We start from the raw sequence: 24,911 nt of genomic DNA, 5'->3' as shown, positions 1-24,911 counted from the left end.
TTGGTGGATGGGTGTTGATGATATGTGGGTGTGGATGATATGTGGGTGGATGGGTGTTGATGATATGTGGGTTTTGATGATATGTGGGTGGATGGGTGTTGATGATATGTGGGTTTTGATGATATGTGGGTGGATGGGTGTTGATGATATGTGGGTTTTGATGATATGTGGGGGGATAGGTGTTGATGATATGTGGGTTTTGATGATATGTGGGTGGATGGGTGTGGATGATATGTGGGTGGATGGGTGTTGTACATTTGGGTTTGGTTTTCTTCGAAAACCCTAGCTTGTTTCGTTGGTTAAGGGTACTAATTTGATCTTTTACAACATGTTTTGTAGAGCTTTTTTGTTTTTTTCTTCTTTTCTTGTGTGATCGGTAATGTTTTTTGCTATGTTTATCATAATGGATGGTTGGGTGTTGATGATACGAGGGTGTTTCTGATATAATGCCTTGGTGGTTCGGAGTTGAAGATATGTCGTTGTTTCCGATATAATGTTTTGGTGGTTTGGTGTTGCTAGTATTTGGGTTTCAAAGTACGGTTTTTAATGGACTGGAACTGGAATCTCTCCATGTAGGGCTACCATCAATCATCATGCCTCAAGAACCAGCAAGTAGGAGGACATTGATCATTCGAGCTGCAGCTCTAGTAATGGCTTCGATAGCTACAGTGACGGCTAGGGTTAGACTTTACGTTGAAGAAAATATGACAAGAGCCCCTTATGAAAGTGGGTATGAAACTCGTAGGACATTTGTTACACGTATTACGAATGCAGAGAACCATTATATTGCGCTTCTGCGAATGGATGTGCGGTGCTTCCACAGCTTCATCGCCATATTTAGAAACACGACCCTGCTTGAAGACACAATACACTGTTGTGTTGAGGAACAAGTGGCGATTTTCTTACAAGTAATTGCCCACAGCCAAAGGAACCGTACTATTAGGGCATCCATTAGACGGTCAGGGGCGACTGTTTTGAAGTATTTTAACAAGGTTCTATGTGTTGTGCTCAAACTTCAAGAGTTATTCATATTACCTCCATCAAGAGACACACCACGTCACATTGCTGACAACCCAAATTTTATGCCGTACTTTAAGGTACCGTTTATTACCTATGTAGTGGCATGTAAGTTGCATAGCAAGTGACTCATATTTTAGCATTGATGGTTGACATTTTGAATGTCCATATTGTAGGATTGCATTGGTGCAATTGATGGGACACACATTCAAGCAACAGTACCCGAGGATATGAAACCTAGATTTATTTGTCGTACGGGATGGCCCTCTCAAAATGTGCTAGCTGTAAGTGACTTCGACCTGAAGTTTACTTACGTGTTAGCTGGGTGGGAAGGGTCGGCATCAGACTCTAGGGTCTTAGCATCTGCTTTATCAAAGCCGAATGGGATTTCTTGTTTACCAGGTAGTACTGAGTTTGTCTTTTTCTTCGTACCGTTGTTGTTGGTCTCATTTATGTAACTATATATATATATGAGAAAAGTGTAGCTACACATACGTGTAGCTAACTTAGCTACACCGACGGCTTAAAATACAGTGGGCCCCACATTGTTTAGGTGATGCAAACCATTCATTTGATGGGCCCTCACATAGATAGGGTGTGCCAAAAAAATCAGCTCTATAGGATCATCCCAACCCTACGATTTGTGGAGGCAAAAATGGACGTGCAAAAACCTTTCCAAATCTGTCCATTTTTGCCTCCATAGTTTGAAGGGTTGGGATCATCCAATGGAGCTGATTTTTTGGGCATACCCTATCAATGTAAGGGCCTATCAAATGAATGGTTTGGATCACCCAAACAATGTGGGCCCACTGTATTTTAAGCCGTTGGTGTAGCTAAGTTAGCTACACATGTGTAGCTTCACTTAACTCTATATATATATATATTAGGGGTGGACATGGTTCCGGTTCAACCCGAGGAACCGAACCGAACCGGCCTCTTCGGTTCGGTTCAAAATTTTGATGGTTCGGTTCTGGGTCCCAACTTTTGGAACCGAGTGATTTCGGTTCGGTTCTTGGTTGGTGGTCCTGGAACCGAGAACCGAACCGAGAACCGACAAAGTTAAAGAGTTTTGGGTTGCTGATATTAAAAATAGGTGATGGTAAGACTAAGAGCCTAAGAAAACAAGGGGGTGCTGATATCATTCCCCATCTTTTGATTCTTTCTCTTCAACAAAAAGAAAAAGCCCTAGATCTTCATTCGGGCATTTGCTATTTGTTAACCTAAGAGAAAGAAAAAGAAAAAGCCTCCACAGCCGCCAGTCTCCAAGCTTTCCACGAGAAATCCTCCCCCATTCTCCTCCATTGCCGTCGACGGCCGGTCGGAATGGAACTTCCGCCCCCATTCTCCTCCACAGCCGCCGGTCTCTACCTCTTAATTAAAGTCAAAGGTTTGTTCTCTTTCTCCTCTAAAACCCTAGCTTTTCATTTCTAGGGTTTTTTTCTCATATTTTCTTAAATGATTGTGATTTTCTGAGATCTATTTCGTTTTTTTTGTTGTGCATGCAATCTCTATTTCTTAAAAATTAGGGTCCAAAACAGATTTATTTTTTAGTTCAAATTTTCTTAAATCAGGGCTCTGTTTTGTTTTGGTTTTTGAGGACCGATTGAGTTATTTAAGTCCTTTTTGCACTTATTCTACACAGGAAACAGTAAGTGGTACTTTTCAAACCAGGGTACACGAGTCCACGTTGAATAGCTTCTATTCCAGAAGGATTGTCTTGTAATTTGTATTTGGTAAAACTTGTTCAGTAGATTCACCATGATATCCAATAATTCAGCAAAAAAAAAAATTGAAAAAAAAGTTGGGTAAACCCAAAACCGAACCGAACCAATAAAGTTCGGTTTTGGTTCGGTTCAGTTCCATAGTTCAGTGGTTCGGTTCTGGTTCCCAATTTTGGGAACCGATAGAGATTGGTTCGGTTCTGGGTATACCCCAAAACCGAACCGAACCGAACCATGTCCACCCCTAATATATATATCCCTCCGTGTGTCTGTAGGAAAATTTTACCTTGCTGACGGTGGGTACCCATGCCTGAGAAATTTCATAACTCCTATCCAAGGCATTAGTTACCACCTAAATGACATTAGAGGGCGCAAACCTCGAACTGCAGAGGAGTTGTATAACCAAAGGCATTCATCAGCAAGGAATGTTGCAGATAATAAATACGCCACCCATGTACGCATTCCCACGACAGGTCGACATAGTGTTAGCCTGTTGCTGCGTCCACAATCACATAAGGAGGGAGATGTCGAACGATGCATTCATTTCGATTGTAGACAATGAGTTGGGGCTAATTGTAGCGGAGGCGGAGGAGGAGGAGGAGGAGGAAGAAGAAGATCGTTTTATTACTAGGGCTAAATATGTGAGAGCGGGCGGTCTACTTCGAACAAGAATAATGAATCATATGTGGAATGATTTTCAAGCACAACGACATGGTCGTCATTAGGATGACATGTTTTTGGGTTGTAATAATTTTATCACTATTTCGATTAGACTTCTGCAACTTTGTTTCATCGTATGTTGTTTGATTGTATTAGGATTTGGAATAATTTTGGGTTGTAATAGTAATATGTTTCATCATACTCTATTTGATGATATATTGTTGTCAGTGATGATTTGGATATTTTTCTATTATGTTTCACAATGTTGCAAATATAATGGAATTAGCTTCAATAGATAAGAGGAACAAAAATATCTCCTAGAACGAGGAGATGGATAGGCATCTGATAGTAGCCATATAGCATCAGATTGCCGAGGGGTAAAAGGCCCCCAACGGTTTTAGAGAAGCTGCGTACAGGGCGCAGCGGTGGAGCTTACTACTGTCCTTAAAAAGCAGATCACAAAGGAGCATGTTAAGAACCGTATGAAGACGATGAAAGCCAACTTTAGGCAACTTAACACTATCGTCAACCTGAGCGGATTTGGCTGGGATCCACAGCTGAAAAAAAATATTCGTTGAAGACCAAGTGAAGAATGACTATTTGGCGGTAATTATAAGTTGTCATAATTCTTTCATTATTTTCATCACAATTTGGTCATAATCCTTACAATGCCTCCTTTTGTTTTCAGAGGAATCCTTATCATCTTTGCTTCTTTAATAACCGTTGGGAGCTATATGAGGAGATGAAAGAAGTGTTTGGGGAAGATTATGCCACTGGAAAGTTCGCTAGGGACAGACATGCCCCTTCTCAGGACACAGAGGATGTGGAGGGGCTTTTCTCATCGAGCCAGGCAGTAGGGCTTGATGATATGTTCGACGGTTCGACCCCTGCTTTTACTCCTCCCCCAGCTCATCGTGCTTCCAGATCACGTCATTCATCCCCAGTCAGAGACACCAGCATGGGCTATAGTGACTCATCACCACTTAAAGCCCAAGCATCAGGTAGAAAGGGAAAGAGGAAGAGGCGAACAAGTGTTAGACAACTTTCATCTTATATGACTTACTTGTCAGATAGTGTTAGGTTGGTTGCTGAGGCCATCATTAAGACTGGTGAGATTCACAGCCTTGCTGAATTGAAAGCCGCTGTGATGAGCACTTCTGGTTTCACCATGATGGAGCTGCTTAGGGCCTATACGTACCTACATAAAAATCACAAGGATGCTGAAGTCTTCCTTTCCCTTTGCGAGGAAGAGCGAATGGCTGTGATGAGCAATATTGTGGCCCGTTTAGCATAGGTTGCTATGATTTGGGGATCTTTTTTTAGGATCATACTTGTTATGTTGTTGTTGGACCGCTTATCCTATGTGTTTGTCCGACTTTTTTGGTGATTTCGTTTATGTTATTGGACTACTTATTTTGGAGGAGTTCTTATGTTTTTGGACTAGTATCAATGAGATGTTTCTTGTGGTGTTGGAATTATTTTGTTCGTCTTGTCTCTTATGTTTATGTCGTTACTTTTTAATACTTTATTTTCTATATTCTTGTAGTATTAGAGCAATATGTGGACTCTAGACATGGACAGGACTTTACTAGCTGGCATGATGATTCAAATAACAGAAGGAAATAGAGGGATGAATGGATTCAATGACATGGCATTTCACAATGCCCTCATCCATGTCAACAATGAGCATAATCTGCACATAAACATATCCCAACTCAAAAAGAGGTTGAAAACTGTTAGCCGAAAGTTTAGACAGAGAAAATAAATGAGTTAGGGTTATCTTCCCCTGACTCATATCTTTATACTAAAACATAAAGGAATGTACAAAGTCCTAAATGCCCTTACGCAAGTTACATATTCCAACACTCCCCCTCAAGCTGGAATGTAGATATCATACATTCCTAGCTTGTTACATATATCACTCAATTTTGACTTATTTAAGGACTTTGTAAACATATCAGCTAATTGGCCTCCTGACCGAGTAAACACAGTGCAAATCTCTCTTTTCTGGATTCTTTGACGGATAAAATGACAATCCACTTCAATATGCTTGGTGCGCTCAAGGAAGACTGGATTGTTGGCAATGTATATTGCAGCTTTGTTGTCGCAATAAAGCTACGAAGGAGAAGATGAAATGAAGCCAATTTCAGAAAGAAGTGAACGTAGCCAAATAAGTTTCGTGCTTGTCTGTGCCATTGCCCAGTATTCAGCCTCTGCACTGGACTTAGCTATAACATCCTGCTTCTTACTCTTCCAAGAAACAAGATTGCCACCTACAAATGTACAATACTCAGTGGTGGACCGTCTATCTGCTGGGGATCCAGCCCAATCTGCATCAGAGAAGCCTTCAACTTTTATATGGCCATGTCTTTTGAACATCAATCCCTTCCCTGGAGCCCCTTTCAAATACTTGAGAATCTGTGTTACCGCAGCCCAGTGAGAAGTACGTGGAGAGCTCATATACTGACTGACAACTCCAACAGCATATAAAATATCTGGCCGAGTAACCATGAGATATATAAGTCTACCGACAAGCCTGCGATACCTGCCAGGATCCTCCAACAATTCTCCTTCTGGAACGAGTTTCACATTAGGATCCATAGGTGCAGAAGCTGGTTTAACTCCAAGATTGCCTGTTTCTTTTAGCAAGTCCAAGACATACTTTCTCTGTGATAGGAACAAGCCTCTAGAAGAACGAGCAACCTTTATCCCCAAGAAATACCTGAGCTGACCCAAATCCTTAGTAGAGAATTCATTTTGCAAGAAGGTTTTCAAAAGTTGTATACCTTGTGAATTGCTCCCTGTGATGATTATGTCATCCACATAAACTATCACCAAAATACACCCAGCTGAAAAGTGATAACCGAAGACTGAGTGATCCACTGCGCATTGTTTCATGCCAAAGCGCATGACTGCCTCACTGAATCTCCCAAACCACGCACGCGGAGATTGTTTGAGGCCATAGAGTGACTTGCGTAGGCGACACACGTAGGAGGAAGTCTCCCCCTGAGCAACAAACCCTGGTGGTTGCTCCATATACACCTCCTCAGTCAGGTCGCCATGGAGGAAGACATTCTTCACATCCAGTTGATGAAGAGGCCAGCTATGATTAACAGCAAGAGACAGGAGCACACGGACAGAGGGAATTTTCGCAACGGGACTGAAGGTCTCAGTGTAGTCAACACCAAAAGTCTGAGTGTATCCTTTCACGACTAACCGTGCTTTTAAGCGCTCGACAGTACCATCAGGGAGGTATTTGATGGAGAAAACCCACCGACAACCAACAGGACGGGCACCAGCGGGTAGGGAAACTAGATCCCATGTATCATTACTATGAAGAGCGCCCATTTCTAGGTTCATAGCATCACGCCAGCCAGGATGGTCAAGAGCCTCAGCCACTGACTGTGGTAAAGACATAGAAGACAAGGAGGAAACAAAGCTCTGGAAGGTACTGGTGAGCTTATCATAAGAAACAAAATTCGAAATAGGATGTGCAGTGGAATGGGATCTCGTACGAGATGCAATAGGAGAATCAGAAACAACAGAGGAAGGTGGAAGAGAAGATACCTGAGAGCGGGAGAGAGAGATCATCGGCTCAGAAGATGATTGTGCGAGAGGAGGTAGAAGAGACCTATCTGTAACTTGACGCCGTTGATACTGCTGTGTAATTTTAGGTGGAGCTGGCTTCTCCAACATGGCAGAAGAAGTAGAAGCTGCAGAAGCTGGCCGCACGGAAATAGGAGATGACGGAAGAGAAGCAGGTAGATCTGGTAAGGGAAGCGAGACCTCGGACTCGAGAGAAGGGGTGAAAGATGCCGCGCCATGTTGGAAGAATGCTTCAGACTCAAAGAACGTAACATCGGCTAAGACAAACCAGCGACGCAGACGGGGGCTATAGCAACGATAGCCTTTCTGCGTACGGGAATACCCCAGAAAGACACAACGCTCAGACCGGGGATCGAGTTTGTCACGGCCAGGTCCAAGGTGATGAACAAAACAAACGCATCCAAATACACGAGGTGTCAGAGGAAACTGTTCCTTACTAGGAGATAAAATCTCAAAAGAAGAGGCACCTTCTAAGACAGAGGAAGGAAGACGATTTGCTAAGAAACACGCCGTGAGAAGAGCATCACTCCAGTATGCCTTAGGAACACTCATTTGAAAAAGAAGAGTGCGACCTACTTCAAGCAAATAACGAAGTTTCCTCTCAGCAACACCATTTTGTTGAGAGGTGTACGCACATGAAGACTGATGTAAAATCCCATGTTGGGAGAGATAGGATTGAAAGCTATAAGTATCAGAAAAATATTCTCTAGCATTGTCAGTACGAAGACATTTAATATTGCAATTATATTGATTCTTAATTTCAGAATGAAATGTGCGAAAAGCAAAGAACACGTCGGAACGACTCTTTAGTAAATATAACCAGGTCATGCGTGAGAAGTCATCAATAAACACAATAAAATACCGACAGCCAGTACTAGACGCGACCCTAGAGGGTCCCCATACATCAGAATTGACTAATTCAAATGGACTAGACACTCGACTAATGATCCAGGACGGAAACGACACACGACGGTGCTTCCCGAGTTCACAGGACTCGCACTAAAAACTAGAAAAAGGTCCGGGAACTAGAGAAGTCTGCTGCAGCCGCTGAAGTGAAGGATGCCCCAGGCGACAATGCCACTGAAATGTATCCACAGAGCTATGTAAGACAGTAGGCGGCCGGCAGTCAAGACGATAGAGTCCATCTACCTCACGACCCGTTCCAATCGTCTTCCCAGTCGAGAGATCCTGAAACAAACAGTAAAATGGGAAAAATAAGATAGAACAGTGAAGAGATTTAGTAATTTGGCTAACTGAAAGTAAACTAAATGGTGATTTTAGTACACATAAAACAGAAGATAAGGTAAGAGCAGGATGAGGGGAGATATGACCAACACCAGTGATAGGTGTAGTAGATCCATCAGCAAGGGTGATAGACTGAGAGGGAGACGAGAAAGAGCGAAAAGAATGAAGCTGAGACGAGTTACCAGTCAGGTGATTGGATGCGGTAGAGTCAATGATCCATGACCCTGAGCTAGATAGAAGGGTAGTGGGTGAACTACCTGGCTGGGCGAAACCTGCAGAGGGAGGACGAGAACTGAGCCGCAGACGGTGGAACTCCTCATAATTGGCACGGGATAATGTATAGGTGGAATCAGCTGGTGCAGGAACAGAAGCAGAGGGAGCGCAATCTAAAGCCGAAGCAGTAGTAGCACCCATATGAGCCGAGTGTGCCTGATGAAGCTCGGGATGCAGGGTATAGCAATGGTCAATATAATGTCCCTCGCGCTGACAATGAATGCAAAAAGAACGGCCACAGCCACCACCAGAACAGTCACCACCACGGCCACCACGGCCACGACCAGAGGAGGCTTCACCACGAGGCGGGCGAGTACTGCCATCATAGGTCGCGAGAGCAGAACCATCAATAGGAACAGATATCACTGGATCACCAGGAGAGCACTGCTGGGCGCGGGAGTAAACCTCAGTAAGGGAAGGAATAGCGCCAGAACCGATAATCTGCTGACGAAGATGCATGTACTCTGGACCCAAACTCTCAAGGTACTGCACAACACGGATCTGATCCCTCTGACGGGCAGCCTCTGTGAGATCCGTGGTAAGTGGCATGTAAACATCAAGCTGCTGACAGAGGCCAACGAATTGGCTATAATGGGTGGCAAGAGGAAGATCACCACGGCGGAAACACACCCACTCAGAATAGGTAGAGCAGATCCGACTAATGTTTGCCACGCCAGAGTAAAGAAGAGTAACCTGATCCCAGATCCGTTTCGCAGTAGGCAGAAGCATCAAGGGCCTAGAGACGTGAGGGGCCATACTCTGCCACAGAATGGTACAAACAAGAGCATCCTCCTGTTCCCATCGATCAAAGGTGGGATCCATCGTAGGAGGAGGATCACGACGAATGGCGTGGGCTTTCCCACGGGCAATAAGATACTTCTCGACGGCTGCTTTCCAAGTAACGTAGTTTGCCCCATCCAACTTAACAGTAGTGATATGTGGGAATGATCCATCCACAGAGAGAGATGATGACGAAGAAGACGCCAAAGAAGGTGTCGGACGAACACCAGGAGCCACTCCTGTGGAAGGATTGTCAAGCACCTCCTCCATAACAACAAGCAAGAAAGAAACAGACAATCCAAACCAAGACGAATAACAGGAGATAACAGAATAGGTGGGCAAACTAGGATACGCCAAGAAAGCTAGACGCGGCTCCAAGAATGACGGGCATCGACGAAGTTTGACAAGAGGGAAGCCATGAGGCACAGAGGGGAGCCGCAAAGACAAACTAGAATCAAAGTAGGGTAAGAGATGAAGATCTAACAGGACCAGGAGCTATGCGTAGGGGAGGAGAAACGTGGCGGGCGGGAGGGAGGGCCTGGTGCCTTCGGCTCGGAGAGAATGACTCCTTCTCAGGAGGAAAAAGACAGCGTGCCGGTGTGCCTCGGATGAAACTTGGCCCGGAGTTGGGTTTCGCGGCGAGAGGGGTGGGGGGTGGCGGAGAAGATGGAGGCTGATAGAGAACCCTAGGGATCAGAAAACCCTAAGGCTCTGATACCATGTTAGCCGAAAGTTTAGACAGAGAAAATAAATGAGTTAGGGTTATCTCCCCCTGACTCATATATTTATACTAAAACCTAAAGGAATGTACAAAGTCCTAAATGCCCTTAGGCAAGTTACATATTCCAACAAAAACATTAAAAAAGAACTACAAACAAGTCAAGGCATTGTTGGAACACGGTGGGTTTGTTTGAGATTCAACGAGTAAGATGATTTCCGTATGCAATGAACTGGGCGCATCATATATTATGGTACGTATGTCCATGTAGTATGTTTATGTTTTGTTCTATTACAATTCATACATCTCTTACTCATGTTTTCCCTGCAGTCTCACCCTGAAGTTTTAAGTGTGTTACCACAACGACATGACTTGTATGACGAATGCATTGTAGTCTTTGGGGACGAGTATGCAACTAGGCAGTGGGCCCGTTCAAGAGGACAGAGTGACTAGGTTACTGATTATCTAACTGGGCAGTGGCATCTGTAGTCCAATTCTGTTACTGTTTATTTAGAATTTATGAATCCAATGTTGCTTTTCGTACTATTATTGCTCTTATTCTGTTTATAGCTCTTAGCCATGTAAACTTAAAGACCAATACTTTGTTTATGTAAACTTTATATGGATTCAGTAGTGTTGGTTATTTGGTTATTTGGTTATTGGTTATTTTTATTTGCATTTCTGCAGGTTAATGGCAAAAAACAAGTTTTATGTGGTTTTTAAGGGAAGGCAGGTGGGTTTATATGACAGTTGGCAATACTGTCATGTTCAATTTAACGGGTTTAGTGGAGCATGCTTTCGTTCGTATGGGAGTAGGGAGGAGGCAGAAGCTGAACTTACTGCGTTTTTACATGGCATTAGTGGGCCCAACAAAGATAGGAAAGAAGAGGCCAACATTCCTACACCCTAAGCTTCAACAAGTTCTTCTGTGACAAGTTCCTCTTCCAGTTAGGTTTTATTGTGGTGTTTCTGTTTATGCTTTTCAATTTGTAGGCCTGTAAGTATGTCAGACTATGAAATATGATTTAATGTGACTTTTCTGTTTAGTTTTCCCAATACAGTTTAATTGGCAAGTGAACAGGCTTAGGAAACCTTTTCTTTGGATTTCTCAGATTTTCCTGCGCAAGTGAACAGGCGAAGGATTCCTTTTCCTGCACAGTTTCTTTTCCTTTCCTTTATTTTCCTTTCCCGAGAAAACAAGTGAACGGACCCTAAAGAATAGCAAATCTCTCTAAAATCTGGTCTTCTTTAGCGAAGGGATTTGAATAGAAACTTCCAGCATTTCAACAATCTATGCCTACGGAGTATAAGAGCGCAAACAATATGCAAAACATGGGACATCAAGCTTGCACAAATCACTAAACTAAATTGTTCAACGACAACTAGACAAACAAGCATAAGATTTTTAGCAAGAAAACTTCAATAATTACTAAATGCTCATATGCTTCAGAATGACACATACTAGAATAATATAAATGGCAGATCTCAACAAAGTTAGGTACATGTCAGATATGTGCTCCCACCTGGGGCACATGGGACACTCCAGCACACCCACTTTTCCCTTCCTCTGGGGCCATCCACCCCCAATATCCCTTCTGGTTTTGAAGAATGGTCATAATTTTCTTCTGATACCTAATTTATCATTTCACATTTAACTTCTTCAAGAGACTGTGGTAGCAATAAAAATTCTAGTCTTCTAACAGGACTAAATATTATCATTAGTCTTCCAGGTAGTTTCAACTATCAACTTTCAAAACTCCCCCGCATCATCGTCGACTCCCCCAAGTCCCATTCTAGTCTGAGTCAGCATTTTTCCCTACAATCCAATCAACATTCTATCAGCTCCCAATTTTCAACCAAGTATGCAGCCACGTCAATGGGTCCAAAAGAGCTTCCACATTGGCTTGAGAACACGTGCTTTCTCTTACAGGGGTGGGGGGTTTGCGTAAAAATGCAACCTGAACACATTTTCACGTTTTTTGATATTATGCATTGATTTATCCAAGTTAATGAACATGAGAAAAATCCCATCCATATCTACTTGAATTGAGTCAAAACATAATTTGAAGTGCAAATTTACAGATCGAGGGCAGGCAGATTCACAAGATTGGGGATTTTCTCCATTTCGAGTAAAATGCCAAATTTATTCCCGTTCCCTGTGATGGATTAGTTATATAACACCAAAAATATGCGGTTCGTTGAATATGCAAGTTTTTGTTTATACTTGTTTCCTCACGCCCACCTTTTATGGCAGAGGGTTTGGGACTTTGGGGTACATGATTAAGTACAATACACTAGTTTTTGAATATTCATCTTCAATTCACAATACGATACGTGGGTTATAGTACTGTAGTACTTCTATAGATATAGAACAGACTAGCAGTGTAAGTTGAGGTGTACATACTATCTAGTAGTACCTTGTGTCTAGCCACTTAAGTAGTTGTGTTAATGTATAACCTACTTAGTTGTTCACTCTTCTGTTCATCTGTTTCTATGATTTTAGTTCAGGTCGTAGGAAAAAAAATAACAGAAAAGCGGATAGGACAGGCTTGCCAGTACAAGAGAAACATTATAAATCAAATTAAAATTATCATAATAGATATATGTTGAATAAACTACGCCAAAAATCAATCATTCAAAAAAAAAATATACTATGCCAAAAATCAGTAAGCACAGAACTCAACACGAATATGTGCTGAGAAACATAGCATATCGATCAATTTATTTGACCTTGACCAGCAAAAAGAAAAGAAAAACTGCATTTTAGGCATATCAATACATATGCAACATTTATTGGCAAATAAGGTGATACATACATTTTTTGGCCCAACCCACACGCCTTTTGATACTGTTAAAGTTTAAAAGATAAATAACGCCTTTCTCCAACAGCTTAAGCTTTTGGAGAAGTTGGTAAGTTAACATGGTATCAGAGCCAAAAATCTCGAGTTCAAACCTCCCGGATAGCAAAAATCCACATGCGATGGTCGGCCCAAAGTGTGGCCACATGTGCCACGTGTTTGCCAAGTGGGCCACACGTGCGGGGGAGTGTTAAAGTATAAAAGATAAATAACGCCTTTCTCCAACAGCTTAAGCTTTTGGAGAAGTTGGTAAGTTAACAGATACAAATATAAAGCATGTTCCCTCTCTTCCAAAGGTGATTTTTTTTTTTTCATTCCTCCAAAAGATGAAAATTTGGGAAAACCCAGTACCATGGTTTTAAATCTCGGCCGAAATATTTCGATTTCAGCTACAACCGAAACAAAATCCACTAGGATTCGGAAAAATAATAGTTTTCGCCCAAAATTTTGAGATTTCTTTAATTTTTCGGTCGAACTATTCGAAACATGCAACTTTTCAGATAAAAAAATAAAGTTTTTGCTGAAATGTCAGATATCCTGACAAAAATCAACTCCACAAACAAAAAAGAGAACAATGAGGTTCCTTTTTAAGGTATTAAAAAAACGGCAAAAAATTTAAAAGAAAAACCAATGGTGAAGAATCTTACTTGGATTTTGGCCGTGATTTCGTACCGATATGTTTCTGTGATTTTACAAGATTTCGGCCGAAATTTTGTACCGAAACAGAAATGTTTCTGTTTTGCTGATGATCGAAACTGAGACCTAAGCCAAAATTTAAAACCTTGGCCAGTACACACCAAACCATCCAAGAATTGAGGACTAAATCATCTCCACAATAGAAAATTAGCTAGATGCATGATTGCCGCAATCTTCACAATCATTACACAAGGAAAGCATGCATGCCAACCAAAAGTTTTCCTCCAGCAAATTACGAGAGTTGAAATTTTCCTCCATTCGTCGTGTGAGACCTGAACTTAACCTTTCGGAATTAAAAGCCCATGCTCCTATCATTATAGAAACTTTTGAATTAAAAGGCCATAAAGTATTACTAGATCACCTTTCAAATTTTGACAAAAGGACAAACCCAGGGTTAGCCTCATCCCACCCTCATAATAATCAACCACCCTCTCTCTCTCTCTCTCTCTCTCTCTCTCTCTCTCTCTCTCTCTCTCAATAACCTCAATAGACTTAGAAAAGCATGGCACAAAGTAACATTAACAACCCACAAATCCTCCCAGAACCTAACAATGTTCCCCCATCCCCACCCTAAATCTAGTCTTGCCTCAAGCTTAAGATTCAGCCAACACAATGGACTGTCGTGCCCCTCAACCTTAACCTCTAATAGCTTCGTACAATTCCACCTCTCCCCATATTTACCCACTATACCCTTTCTACGAAGAGTCTTTTCGCTCCCCAAATCCTTAGAGCCGGGTACCAAGGAGGGTTTTATCCCACAAGCCAAAATTTCTCAAACCAAGACCCCTATACTTCGTGGGTCCACAAACCTCCTCCGACCTTACTACATGTTTGAGCCTTTTTACCTTCTCTCTCCTCCCACAAAAAATTATGTTGAAATCTTTTGATAACCTCAGCAACCTTCGCTGGACTCTTGACTAAGTTGAAAAAAACAGGATGCCTTTATAATCAAACCTCACTCCAAAAAAGATAATTCTCCTTCCATTGTGTTGGCCTCTCCCCATTCTCTCCATCAATGGGCCCGACAAAGACTTTTCAGGGATGATTTGCCTTGCAAGGTTTCTTGGGCATTTGATTATATTTTCAGATGTAGGTAAGTAAATTTGAAGTTGAAATTACTGAAGAAATCACCATCCAACGTTCGTCTTTTTCTTATTAGCAACGCCAAATTGTTTTAAACAAAAGTCAAGAATACAAAAGCTCCAAGCTCAAGGTCAATCTCCACTAGGGCCTCCTAAACAATTAATGGGGAAAATTATGGTACCATGCTACATCATTCCAACAAATGATATGAGCAGGCAAAACTGCAAAGGTACAAGCGGGGACCACTCTTTCTATGATCAAGCATTCATCAATTAACCCCACTATGGATGGATAGGTCATGCTCCAATAGTATCCCCCATCACAATCATAACCCCACAGATGGATATCAAAAAGTGGAAATCAACCACATTCAAGAGCAAAATCCCACAACTTAGACGATTATGATTGTTCAAGGTTGTAGATTTTTTTGGAATGGACCATAAATAGTGGGCCCAACAAATGAACAGTTTTTTTTAATGGCACCCAACAAATGAATATTTTGGATCATCAAAAGAGTGGTCACACCATTCAAAAAAAAGAACTTGCCTAAGCGAACCCGAGTCAACCTGGGTGTGTAAATGATTGGGCGGAGGATTTTTTGAGCAGTGGTAAGAACAGAAAATAAAGCTCCGTTAAAGGCTCATTCGCCCATCATATCAAAATTTAAGAAGTGGCTGCTTTTTACCCCCAATTATGTTGTGATGATTTTTTCTCAAAAATTACTTTATTGCATCCAAATATTCATACTCAAGAAATAATGCATGCCTTAGATGACTATCAGGGCCGTGTTTAGACTTTAGAAGTCGCCGGATCATTCTCCCGGGAGGCTCTCAATCGTCGGATTTTCTGTGTATGTGGTACAAACCTAGAGCAACTCGCAGATCCTTACTTGTCATGCTTGGATGGAGGCTACTCTACCCTGGAAGTTTTTTAATCCCTCGGGATCTTTAACCTCTGTTGCTGAAGATTTCTCTTTTCTCTTGGGCAAGGAGCTGGTGCAGATAGACCTCATTGGTACCATTGGCCCCACCGCGTTCGCAGGCTGGCTCTATGGGGGGTTTGGAAGATTGGGACACAAGGGTGAGAAGGTTGGAATTTGGAGCTAGGAAAGCTCCTGGTCACAGAGCAGTGGAATCAAGTCGAAGACCATTATCGAATGAAAGTGATTGGATGTGCTCAAAATGTATTTACAGAAATTTTGGTTCTCGTATCTTGTGTAGAAAGTGCTCTGAACCTCGACATAGAGAGAATTCTAACTTAGTGTGGAGACCTAAAAAGATTCAACCTGCATCTTGTGTTGATGATCGATGTTTGGATGTACCAGACTCTGTAGTGGCTGATATGAAGAAAAGCCTAAAGAGATGTCTTGTTGGAACTTTAAAATCTGGTTCTTGGCTTTAGAAGATGTCTGAGCTTGGGCTAACACTTATGGGGACTGCCCGAGTTGGAAAAGCCATTTGCCATTAGTACCGTGGATATTTTATTCCGGTTCGATTCCGAAGTTCAGGCCACCTCTATCCTTCGTCGAGGAGGTGAGGCATTTGAGGGCTACCTTTCTTCCCTCTAGCCTTGGTTCCCTACTTACAATACGGGTGCTAGATCGGTTCGGTGAGATTTTATGATATCCCTCTTCATGCCTGGTCTGCTACTACGGTGGAGATTTTGGGATCACATCTGGGTCAGGTTCTAGAAACCCAGCTTTTTGGGAATCATTCGCACTGTTTGGCTTTTGCTTGCCGCCTTGGTTATATCCCCTTTGTGGAAATCTATTCCTCAGTCCATTAACTTAAGGGTAGATTCTAACATTTATTCGGTGGGAGTTAAGGTGGTTTCTGAGGACAGTATGAATTCTCTGGCGTTGTCGGTGGTGGGCGAGGCCAGCAGTAAAGACAATTTGACTCATTTTGAGGAATCTGTTCAGAATCCTGCTGATATAGGCTCACCGGCGGCGAATACTCTATCGGAAAAGGTGGCAGAGGCTACCGGATGTGACTCGGAGCCAGTGGTGATCCCCAATTCAAAATTTGAATTCCCCATCTACCCACCTGTCGCCTCTATGATCGTCCCTGTCTCGTCAAAAAGTAGGGAGGCTAGGGTTAGGGGTCCTTCGAGTCCGCCATCTGTAAGAAAATCAGTTTTGTTACACCCTCTTGGCACTGAAAGGAAGGCGGGTAGAAAGAGGCTGTTGTCGATACTTCTGGCATAAAGTCGGCAAAGGATTTAAAGGTTTTAAAATTAAAAAATAGGTTTCTTACGGATGGGAAAAACGATGAGGTGAAAAACACACGCTTGGGTAAAGGTAAAACTAGAAAGGGCCTTGGGAAGGATACTCGTCTCTTGGCAGCACGTGGAGGACTATCAGCACTTAAAAGAAAAATTAAATGTATGTATAGAAGAAAGCAAACCAGGAAAAAGAAACGTGGTTGTGATAGTCAAAATTACCTTCGATCCTTTCAAACATCACCTGTTCCAAGTATGTCCAGCAGCGATCATCTTGAGGACACAGGCAAAGTAATCTTTGGGGAAACTACCCTCGTAAACGAAGATCTATTGCTTCTAAAAAATCTTAAATATAACGAGAAGTTGGCAAGGAAGGAATCGCCTACACCGGTTGAAGTTCTGATTTCCCCCCTTAAGAAACAAGGGAGGAAAGGAATCGTAGCAGGTGCTCGATTCGCGGGACGGTCTACTTCCCAGACCACTCTGAATAGTGAGGAGGAGCTTCACACCCCTCTCCGTAATCTGCCCATTTTTAACAAGATTCTAGAAAAGGAGAGGCAAACTAGAAGGCACCTGTGGGAGGTGGAAAAACAATCGGCAATTTCATTTTTGGAAAATAGGCGTAATTCTCTTGGTTCGGGACAGGATGGGGAGCGAGGCTCCCCAGCAATGGAAGACTCTCGGCTAATTCTGCAGCTAAATGTGAGCAGTAGTCATGTTAAGGGTAAGGGTATTTTGTTATCACCAGTTTCTGATGAACCTGGGCGTCTAGAGTTGGAAGGATTTAACAAATTTTTAGCGATGGGAGATGTCGTTGGGATTTCTTATCAATAGGATTTAGACAAGACCAGAGAGTTGTATCTTGGATCGCAATCCAGAGTTGCGGAGGATAAAGTGTGAGAGAGAAAAGGCGGACGAAAATAGAACCTAAAACAGTGTTAGAGAGATTTTTGAGAAGGTGTTACGATCTGATGCCTTATGTAGCTTGCATTGCCGAGTCGAATTCCCAAGTTTGGCTAAACCGTAAGTTGTGGATCTATCTTCTTGAGTTCTTAGGAAATGTATTTAATCACGAAAGTTCTGTCTGAGGAAGGAGTGGGCCATAGAACCCTGGTTATTCAGCTTGGGGGTGGAGCGTATGATGTTGATACCATTTTTTACCGGTCCGGAGAAAGAAAGATAGCTGTAAGGAATGTGTTACATGGGCTAAGTTGGCTAAGGAATCCTAAATCCTATCTGTATTGAAAGCAGTTCTAGTCTCCCCATAGCTTGAGAGATCATGGTCTTTCGCTAGTTGAGGCTCTTCGGGCAGGGAGACCTTCATTTTGTTGTTACTTACGAAGGATTCCATGAGGGACTAGTGGGATGAGTTAGGGCCATAATAGAATCAGGGATAGCTCCATAATCATATGTAGTAGATCTGAGGAATGGAATGTCTAGTTCATGTATTTTTCCATTTTATACTGGGTCTGGGCATGCCCAGCCCACTGCTGGTCCCGAATGCTTTATGGGTATTAATGAAATTTGTCACCTTTCAAAAAAAAAAAAAAAGAGTGGTCACCACAATTGTTTTTTTTTTTTACAAACACTTAGTACATCAATGAAGAAAAGTGCAAAGAACAAGCCAATAGCCAACATTACAAAGGCAACAAGAAAAGAAAAAACAAAAACTGGCTCAAACTGATAACGGGAATTTCCCACCAAAGTAACAAAATTGTCATCATTAGACAACAGCAAGCGTGAAGTATGGTTGCACTCATGCAGTAGCAATAAAAATGGCACCAGTAAACTATTAGAACAGTTGTTACAAATCATATCCCTCAGTCTCAATTCATGGCAACTCAGTTAACAAAAGCAAGATTCCAAAAGACTTCCTGAACCGATCCAGAGGTAAATTGATTATTTAAAAATAAATCAATACTATGTTTTATGAAACTCTGACCCCCGAATTTGGAGTATCCTCTACTTGAGTGAAAACAAAAAAACAAATTAAAAACAGATAAATGTAAGTCAAATAGCTTATGGATGGAAAAGAAAAGATAACAATATTCACAATATATGATAAGCCTCTGATAAAAAAAGTAACGCAAGCAAAAAAACCAGAGGAAATAGATCAGTTTAGAAGTATACCATTAGGTATATCTTTTAGAGGTGTGCCTTGGCCCTGCAAGAGGCAAAAGAGGAGAACAATCTCAGCACGACAAGCATGCGGAAATCAGTATGAACCAGCAAGGAACCATGAAAAATACACAAAAGCACCTTTTCAATGTGGAACTCCTTAACATTTTCTTTCTCTATAGATTCCACCAACCTCTCAACAGATTTCCTCTCGCGCACAGGGCGATCCATAGACAAAGCAACAGGACTACTCAAACCCCTGCCCTTCTTTTCATCCTCTTCATTCTTCATTGCTTCCCCTTGCTCGGCCTTTTCCTCATCTACCTCCTTTTTCTTTGATTCTGGCTCAGATTTTTTCTCATCCACCTCTTCTTTCTTCTCTTCTACTTTCTGGGTCTTTTTATTATCCACCTTTTTGTTTGCTGCTCTTTTACCACTAACTTTCTGCCCTCTCCCCCGTTTCTTTGATCCTTTTTCCACCTTAATCTCAACAGCCTTCTCCTCACTTTTCACGTTCTCCTTCTCTTCATTCGAAGCATCATCTTCCTCCATTTTCACAGCCTCAGCTTCTTCTTTTACTTCGGTCTCTTTCTCCTCCTTTGTATTATTTTCTTCCTCCATTTCCACATCCGCAGTTTTGTCATCCTTTTCTTCTTCGCCTTTCTCCATTTTTTCCTCCATTTTCACTTCTTCGACTCCATTTTTCTCCATTTTTTCCTCCAATTTCTCTTCTTCGACTCCATTTTTTTCCTCCGATTTTTTTTCAATAATAGTCTCACCCGTATCATCAGGTGGATCAGTTCCATTATCTGACACCACAGTGGCTTCGGGCACAACCTCTGGTTCAACCATTTCTACTTAGAATTTTACGTTTTGACAACCAGGGCGACAACCAACAGCTCGAAACAAGAAAAAGAAAGCTTCACCTGGAATCACAAGCCATTGAAGCTCAGAAAGATTCCATTCCAACTGTCTCCTCGAACAAAATAAAAGAGAAACTTTTCAACTAAATTTTGAATATTATAATAACAGAAACAAGGTAAACTAAAAAATGTAACACAATTTCAGAGCGGAAAACAAGAGATAAATAACAGTGAAAATGCAGCTGGTATATAAGAAAAATAGAAAAGTGAAATCAAAACAAAAACAGCCATTTTGGAGGCTGAAAGTAGTGAGAAAAATCGTTCGAAGTTCCACAAGCACATACAGATGGATCTAAAATACGCTATTGCAGAAAAGGAGAAGAAAAACAGATAACCCACAGACCTAAACAGCTGTCCTCGCATTACAATGCATACAAGCTTAAAGCAGAACCTGTAATGGAAAATTCAAGAAAAATTCAAATAAAAAGGTAATTTTTATCAAATTCATCTCAAATTCCCAAACCCTAAGCCAAAGAAAAAGAGCTTCAGCAATTTAAGCAGAACCTGTAATGGAAAATGAAAGAAGAAATCAAATAAAAAATGTAATTTTGATCAAATTCACCTCAAATTCCAAAACCCTAACCCTAAGAAAACGACTTTCTGCAACTTTATATATATATATATATATATATATATATATATATATATATATATATATATAAAGGCCATCACAACACATACAAGCTTAAAACACAACATATAATGGAAAATGAAATAAGAAATCCAAAAAAAAAAGGCGATTTTTTTATCAAATTAATCTCAAATTCCAAAATCTCAAGTCAAATGAAACAACTTTCCGCAATTAAAACAACTCAAAAATATTAAAGCATAACCTGTAATGGAAAATGAAAGAAGAAATCATACAAAAACGCATTTTTTATCAAATTCCGAAACCCTAATCCAAAAAAAAATGGCCATTACAAAACATACAAGCTTAAAGCAGAACCTCTAATGGAAAATGAAAGAAGAAATCGAATAAAAAAGGCATTTTTTTATCAAATTCCGAAACCCTAAGCCAAAAAAACGACTTTCCGCAATTTAAGAAGCTCAAAAATAGAAAAAATGGCCATTACAATACACAGAAGCTTAAATCAGAACCTGTAATGGAAAATGAAAGAAGAAATCGAATAAAAACGCATTTCTTATCAAATTCCGAAACCCTAATCCAAAAAAAAAACGACTTTCCGCAATTTAAGAAGCTCAAAAAATAGAAAAAAATGGCCATTACAATACGCACAAGCTTAAAGCAGAACCTGCAATGGAAAATGAAAGAAGAAATCGAATAAAAACGCATTTCTTATCAAATTCCGAAACCCTAATCCAAAAAAAAACGACTTTCCGCAATTTAAGAAGCTCAAAAAATAGAAAAAAAATGGCCATTACAAACCATACAAGCTTAAATCAGAACCTGTAATGGAAAATGAAAGAAAAAATCAAATAAAAAGGTATTTTTTATAAAATTCATCTCAAATTCCAAAACCCTAACCTAAAGAAAACAAATTTCCGCCATTTAAGAAGCTCAATAGTGTAAAAAAAATGCTATATTTAAAAATTAATCAAAACAAAACTAAGAAAATAGACCTTACAAATGAATCTGAGCTCTTCAGAAACCCTAAAATCCAAGAGATTTACACTGAAAAGTTTTTCTGTCACTCTCTCTCTTTCATCTTCAAAAAAAGGTGTTTATCTTTGGCTTTTTTACAGGAGAGATGATTTTTTAACCCCCCCTGTAGGATCGATTCACCCTCCTTGTAACGTGATCTGACGTCAAAAAGCTTTTAAGTCTGCCAACAATTCAGGTACAAGGGGGGTGTACCATCCTACAGTGGGGTGACAAAAATCATATACCTTTTTACAGTCCGGACTTCAAATGCGGATTTTTAGGGTGATGATAAATTCGCCCCCTTTTCTTCCTTGGGCCAGCCCTTCTAGTGTATTTATGGCTACCTTTTATACTAAAAGGGGGTGGACGAATAGGATATTTAACAAATCCCGGGATTAGCTATCCTTGGGTAAGTTATCTATATTTCATTTTTTCGCCCCGCATGTAAGATTATGCCACCCACCCCCCCAAGGTGAATTATGGCCAGACTTTCAAATCTGGTACATTTCCTTCCTTTTTGAGCGCTTTTTGACATCGATTAACTTAAAAGTGGTGTGAATCATCCTAGAGGGGGTGCGAATTTCTTACGTTCCGGATTTTAAGTTTTTAACAGCGTTTAAATAGCGTGTCGGTGTCGGACGAGTTTTGAAATTCGGGGATCGCATTTCAATTGGACGGTTCAGATCTCTTCCTGTCAGGTTTTGATCTGCTTACCACGTGTTGGATTTTCTGACACGTGTCGGATGCTTAAACTGTTTTTTTTCAGTCGGAGATAAATTGAACGGCTGCGAATTGATCCACCCTCTCCCGAGATCATCACCACCGTCCAAATCCCCTGAGAAAAGTTTTGTCCCCCTGTTCTTTACATCTTCACTCTTTCATTTTGTCGTTTTCTTCAATTTTTTTTTTGAAAATAACAGAAAGTGCTCTTGTCCAAAAAACGATGATCTAGTTCAAGCTACTAAAGCCAAAATTTGAGCTCCAAGAAGTGGTTTGGTAGTGGTCTCACATGTTACAATATAGAGGAATGCTAAACTAAAGGACAACCTTCCAAAAAACCAACACCAAGGGCGGTCCATTGGATCCGAGTCACCTAAATCAGTATTCAGTGCCGTTATGTGGGGGATGAAGACGCAATGGGCCACCCTTGGGGCAGGTTTGTGCAAGGGCGCCCTTCACGTTAGCAATCTCCAACAATATAATACTCCAATCAAGAGTAAATTGCTGTAGCTGGAATTCAACGCGAGTGACTTAAAACATATATGCTCTGTTTGGTTCGCTTTTTTCAGAAAAATAGCAGGGAATGTAATTCTACTAATTCGCGGAAGGGTGTTTTGGTAGGGAATTTAGCGAAATTGGGGAGTTTGACCGCCGGGGATGTCGGGCGCTTGTCGGTGACGTGGAACCCTCAAAATTCGCTGGATGAATTTCTCCGAGTTGATGAAAAAATGGGAGAAATTCTCAGGCACATTCTTTTTTCCCGTAATTGTCATAAGTTTTTAATTTTCATTGTGGTTTTTTCGGTAATTGTCATATGTTAGTACATCCTGTTGGTATTTTTTCGTAATTTTCCTACTTTGCTTTCATTTTTCTGTAATTTTTCATTTAAAACTTAGTACTTCTACCACAAATCATAATAATTACTATTGTTTGCTATTTTATATTTTCGCTAGCCACCTTTGCACCCATGTTACTTCTGCCAATCTTTGCACAAAGAATGGGCCACAAGCCGACAAGTGGCCTCGGCGAAGGTGGCTAGCAAATTCCTATTCAAAAAAAAAGGAAATGTTATTAGCACTACTATTTTTTTATGAGGGCACTCATCACTTTATTAAAAGTACGGTATGGCCCACACCATAGGATGATCCAAACCATCCATTAGATGGGCCATAGCCTAAATAGGTTATGCCCCAAAAATCATTTCCATAGGCTGATCCTAACCCTCCAGTCTGAATGTTAGAGGGTTGATCCTAACCCTCTATAGATCGGAGGGTTAGAATCAACCTATGGAAATAATTTTGGGGCATATAACCTATTTAGGCTATGGCCCATCTAATGACGGTTTGGATCATCCTATGGTGCGGGCCATACCGTACTTTTAATAAAGTGAGGAGTGCCCTCATCAAAAAACAGTAGTGTTGATAACACTTCCCAAAAAAATCTTAAAAAATACGACAAAAAACCTCATTCACATCTCCTAACACAACCAAACAACGTCTGGGAGATTTGCTCTCAATCTCCCCGTTGACTGATTTCCTTTTGATTTGCTTTTAATCTCCCTTTGACTTCTTCTTCTTCAAATCCTCCCAACCTCTACCAACATCCAAACAGAGCAATATGCTCTGTTTGGTTCCCTTTTTGAGAAAAATAGCAGGGAATGTAATTCTACTAATTCACTGAAGGGTGTTTGGTAAGGAATTTAGCAAAATTCGAGAGTTTGACCGTCGGGGATGTCGGGCGCTTGTCGGTGTCGTGGAACCCTCAAAATTCGCTGGATGAATTTCTCCGAATCGAAGAAAAAATGGGAGAAATTCTCAGCCAAATTCTTTTTTCCAGTAATTGTCATAAGTTTTTAATTTTCATTGTAGTTTTTTCGGTAATTGTCATATGTTAGTACATCATGTTGGTATTTTTTCATAATTTTCCTACTTTGCTTTCATTTTTTTCGTAATTTTTCATTTAAAACTTAGTACTTCTGCCACAAATCGTAATGATTACTATTTTTTGCTATTTTATATTTTTGCTAGCCACCTTTGCACCCATGTTATTTCTGCCAATCTTTGCACAAAGGATGGGCCACAAGCCGACTAGTGGCCTCAACGATATTTGAGAAGACTCAAATTTTTTATACCGGATTACAAAACGGGTAGAGAATGTTTGAGAAGACTCAAACTTTCAATACCAGATTACAAAACGGGTAAAGAATATTTGAGAAGATTCAAATTTTCGATACCGGATTACAAAACGGGTAGAGAATATTTGAGAAGACTCAAATTTTCAATACCGGATTACAAAACGGGTAAAGAATATTTGAGAAGACTCAAATTTTCGATACCGGATTACAAAACGGGTAGAGAATGTTTGAGATCAAACATTCTCGACCCGTCTTGTATTCCGGTATTGAAAGTTTGAAAGCTTGAAGATGAAAGGTATGTATCACAATTTGGCAAATGATTGTGGAAGTTGAAAAAAGACTCTCTTATTATGGTAAGAGGCAAGAAGTGTTGCTCCCTCTATAAGACAGAAGGTCTGCTATCTAAGGGCAAGATAAATGCCCTTGGAGAATCTCAACCAGATTTATGGCATCGGCGACTTGGGCACTTAAGTGAAAAAGGTTTGGAGATTTTGGTGAATAACAATTCACTTCCAAAACTCAAAGGTGCGTCCTTA

The 24,911-nt window shown here is 40.9% G+C and overlaps 1 protein-coding gene across 6 annotated transcripts in view; it reads right to left on the bottom strand.

Annotated features, from left to right (window-relative positions):
• LOC143856100 (DEK domain-containing chromatin-associated protein 3-like) overlaps positions 1–21,656 on the bottom strand; it is a 30,837-nt gene extending 9,181 nt beyond the window's left edge. For 2 of the 6 annotated variants that reach the window (XM_077366159.1, XM_077366199.1), the window contains exons 1-4: positions 21,505–21,605; positions 20,262–20,309; positions 19,137–19,921; positions 19,008–19,041 (exon numbers count right to left, since the gene is read on the bottom strand). In XM_077366159.1, coding sequence (XP_077222274.1) covers positions 19,008–19,041; positions 19,137–19,847 — 745 coding nt within the window. In that variant the 5' untranslated portion in view covers positions 19,848–19,921; positions 20,262–20,309; positions 21,505–21,605. Of the gene's footprint in view, positions 1–19,007; positions 19,042–19,136; positions 19,965–20,261; positions 20,310–21,499 lie in introns of all 6 variants that reach the window. The other 4 variants (XM_077366178.1, XM_077366168.1, XM_077366184.1 and 1 more) reach the window with 4 other exon arrangements.
• Positions 21,657–24,911: the final 3,255 nt, after the last annotated feature.

Source organism: Tasmannia lanceolata, unplaced genomic scaffold (assembly GCF_043159265.1).
Source record: "Tasmannia lanceolata isolate RefF3 unplaced genomic scaffold, GAP_Taslan_0.1 ptg000003l, whole genome shotgun sequence".
Classification (NCBI taxonomy): Eukaryota; Viridiplantae; Streptophyta; class Magnoliopsida; order Canellales; family Winteraceae; genus Tasmannia; species Tasmannia lanceolata.
This window is presented reverse-complemented; position numbering and strand designations above follow the sequence as displayed.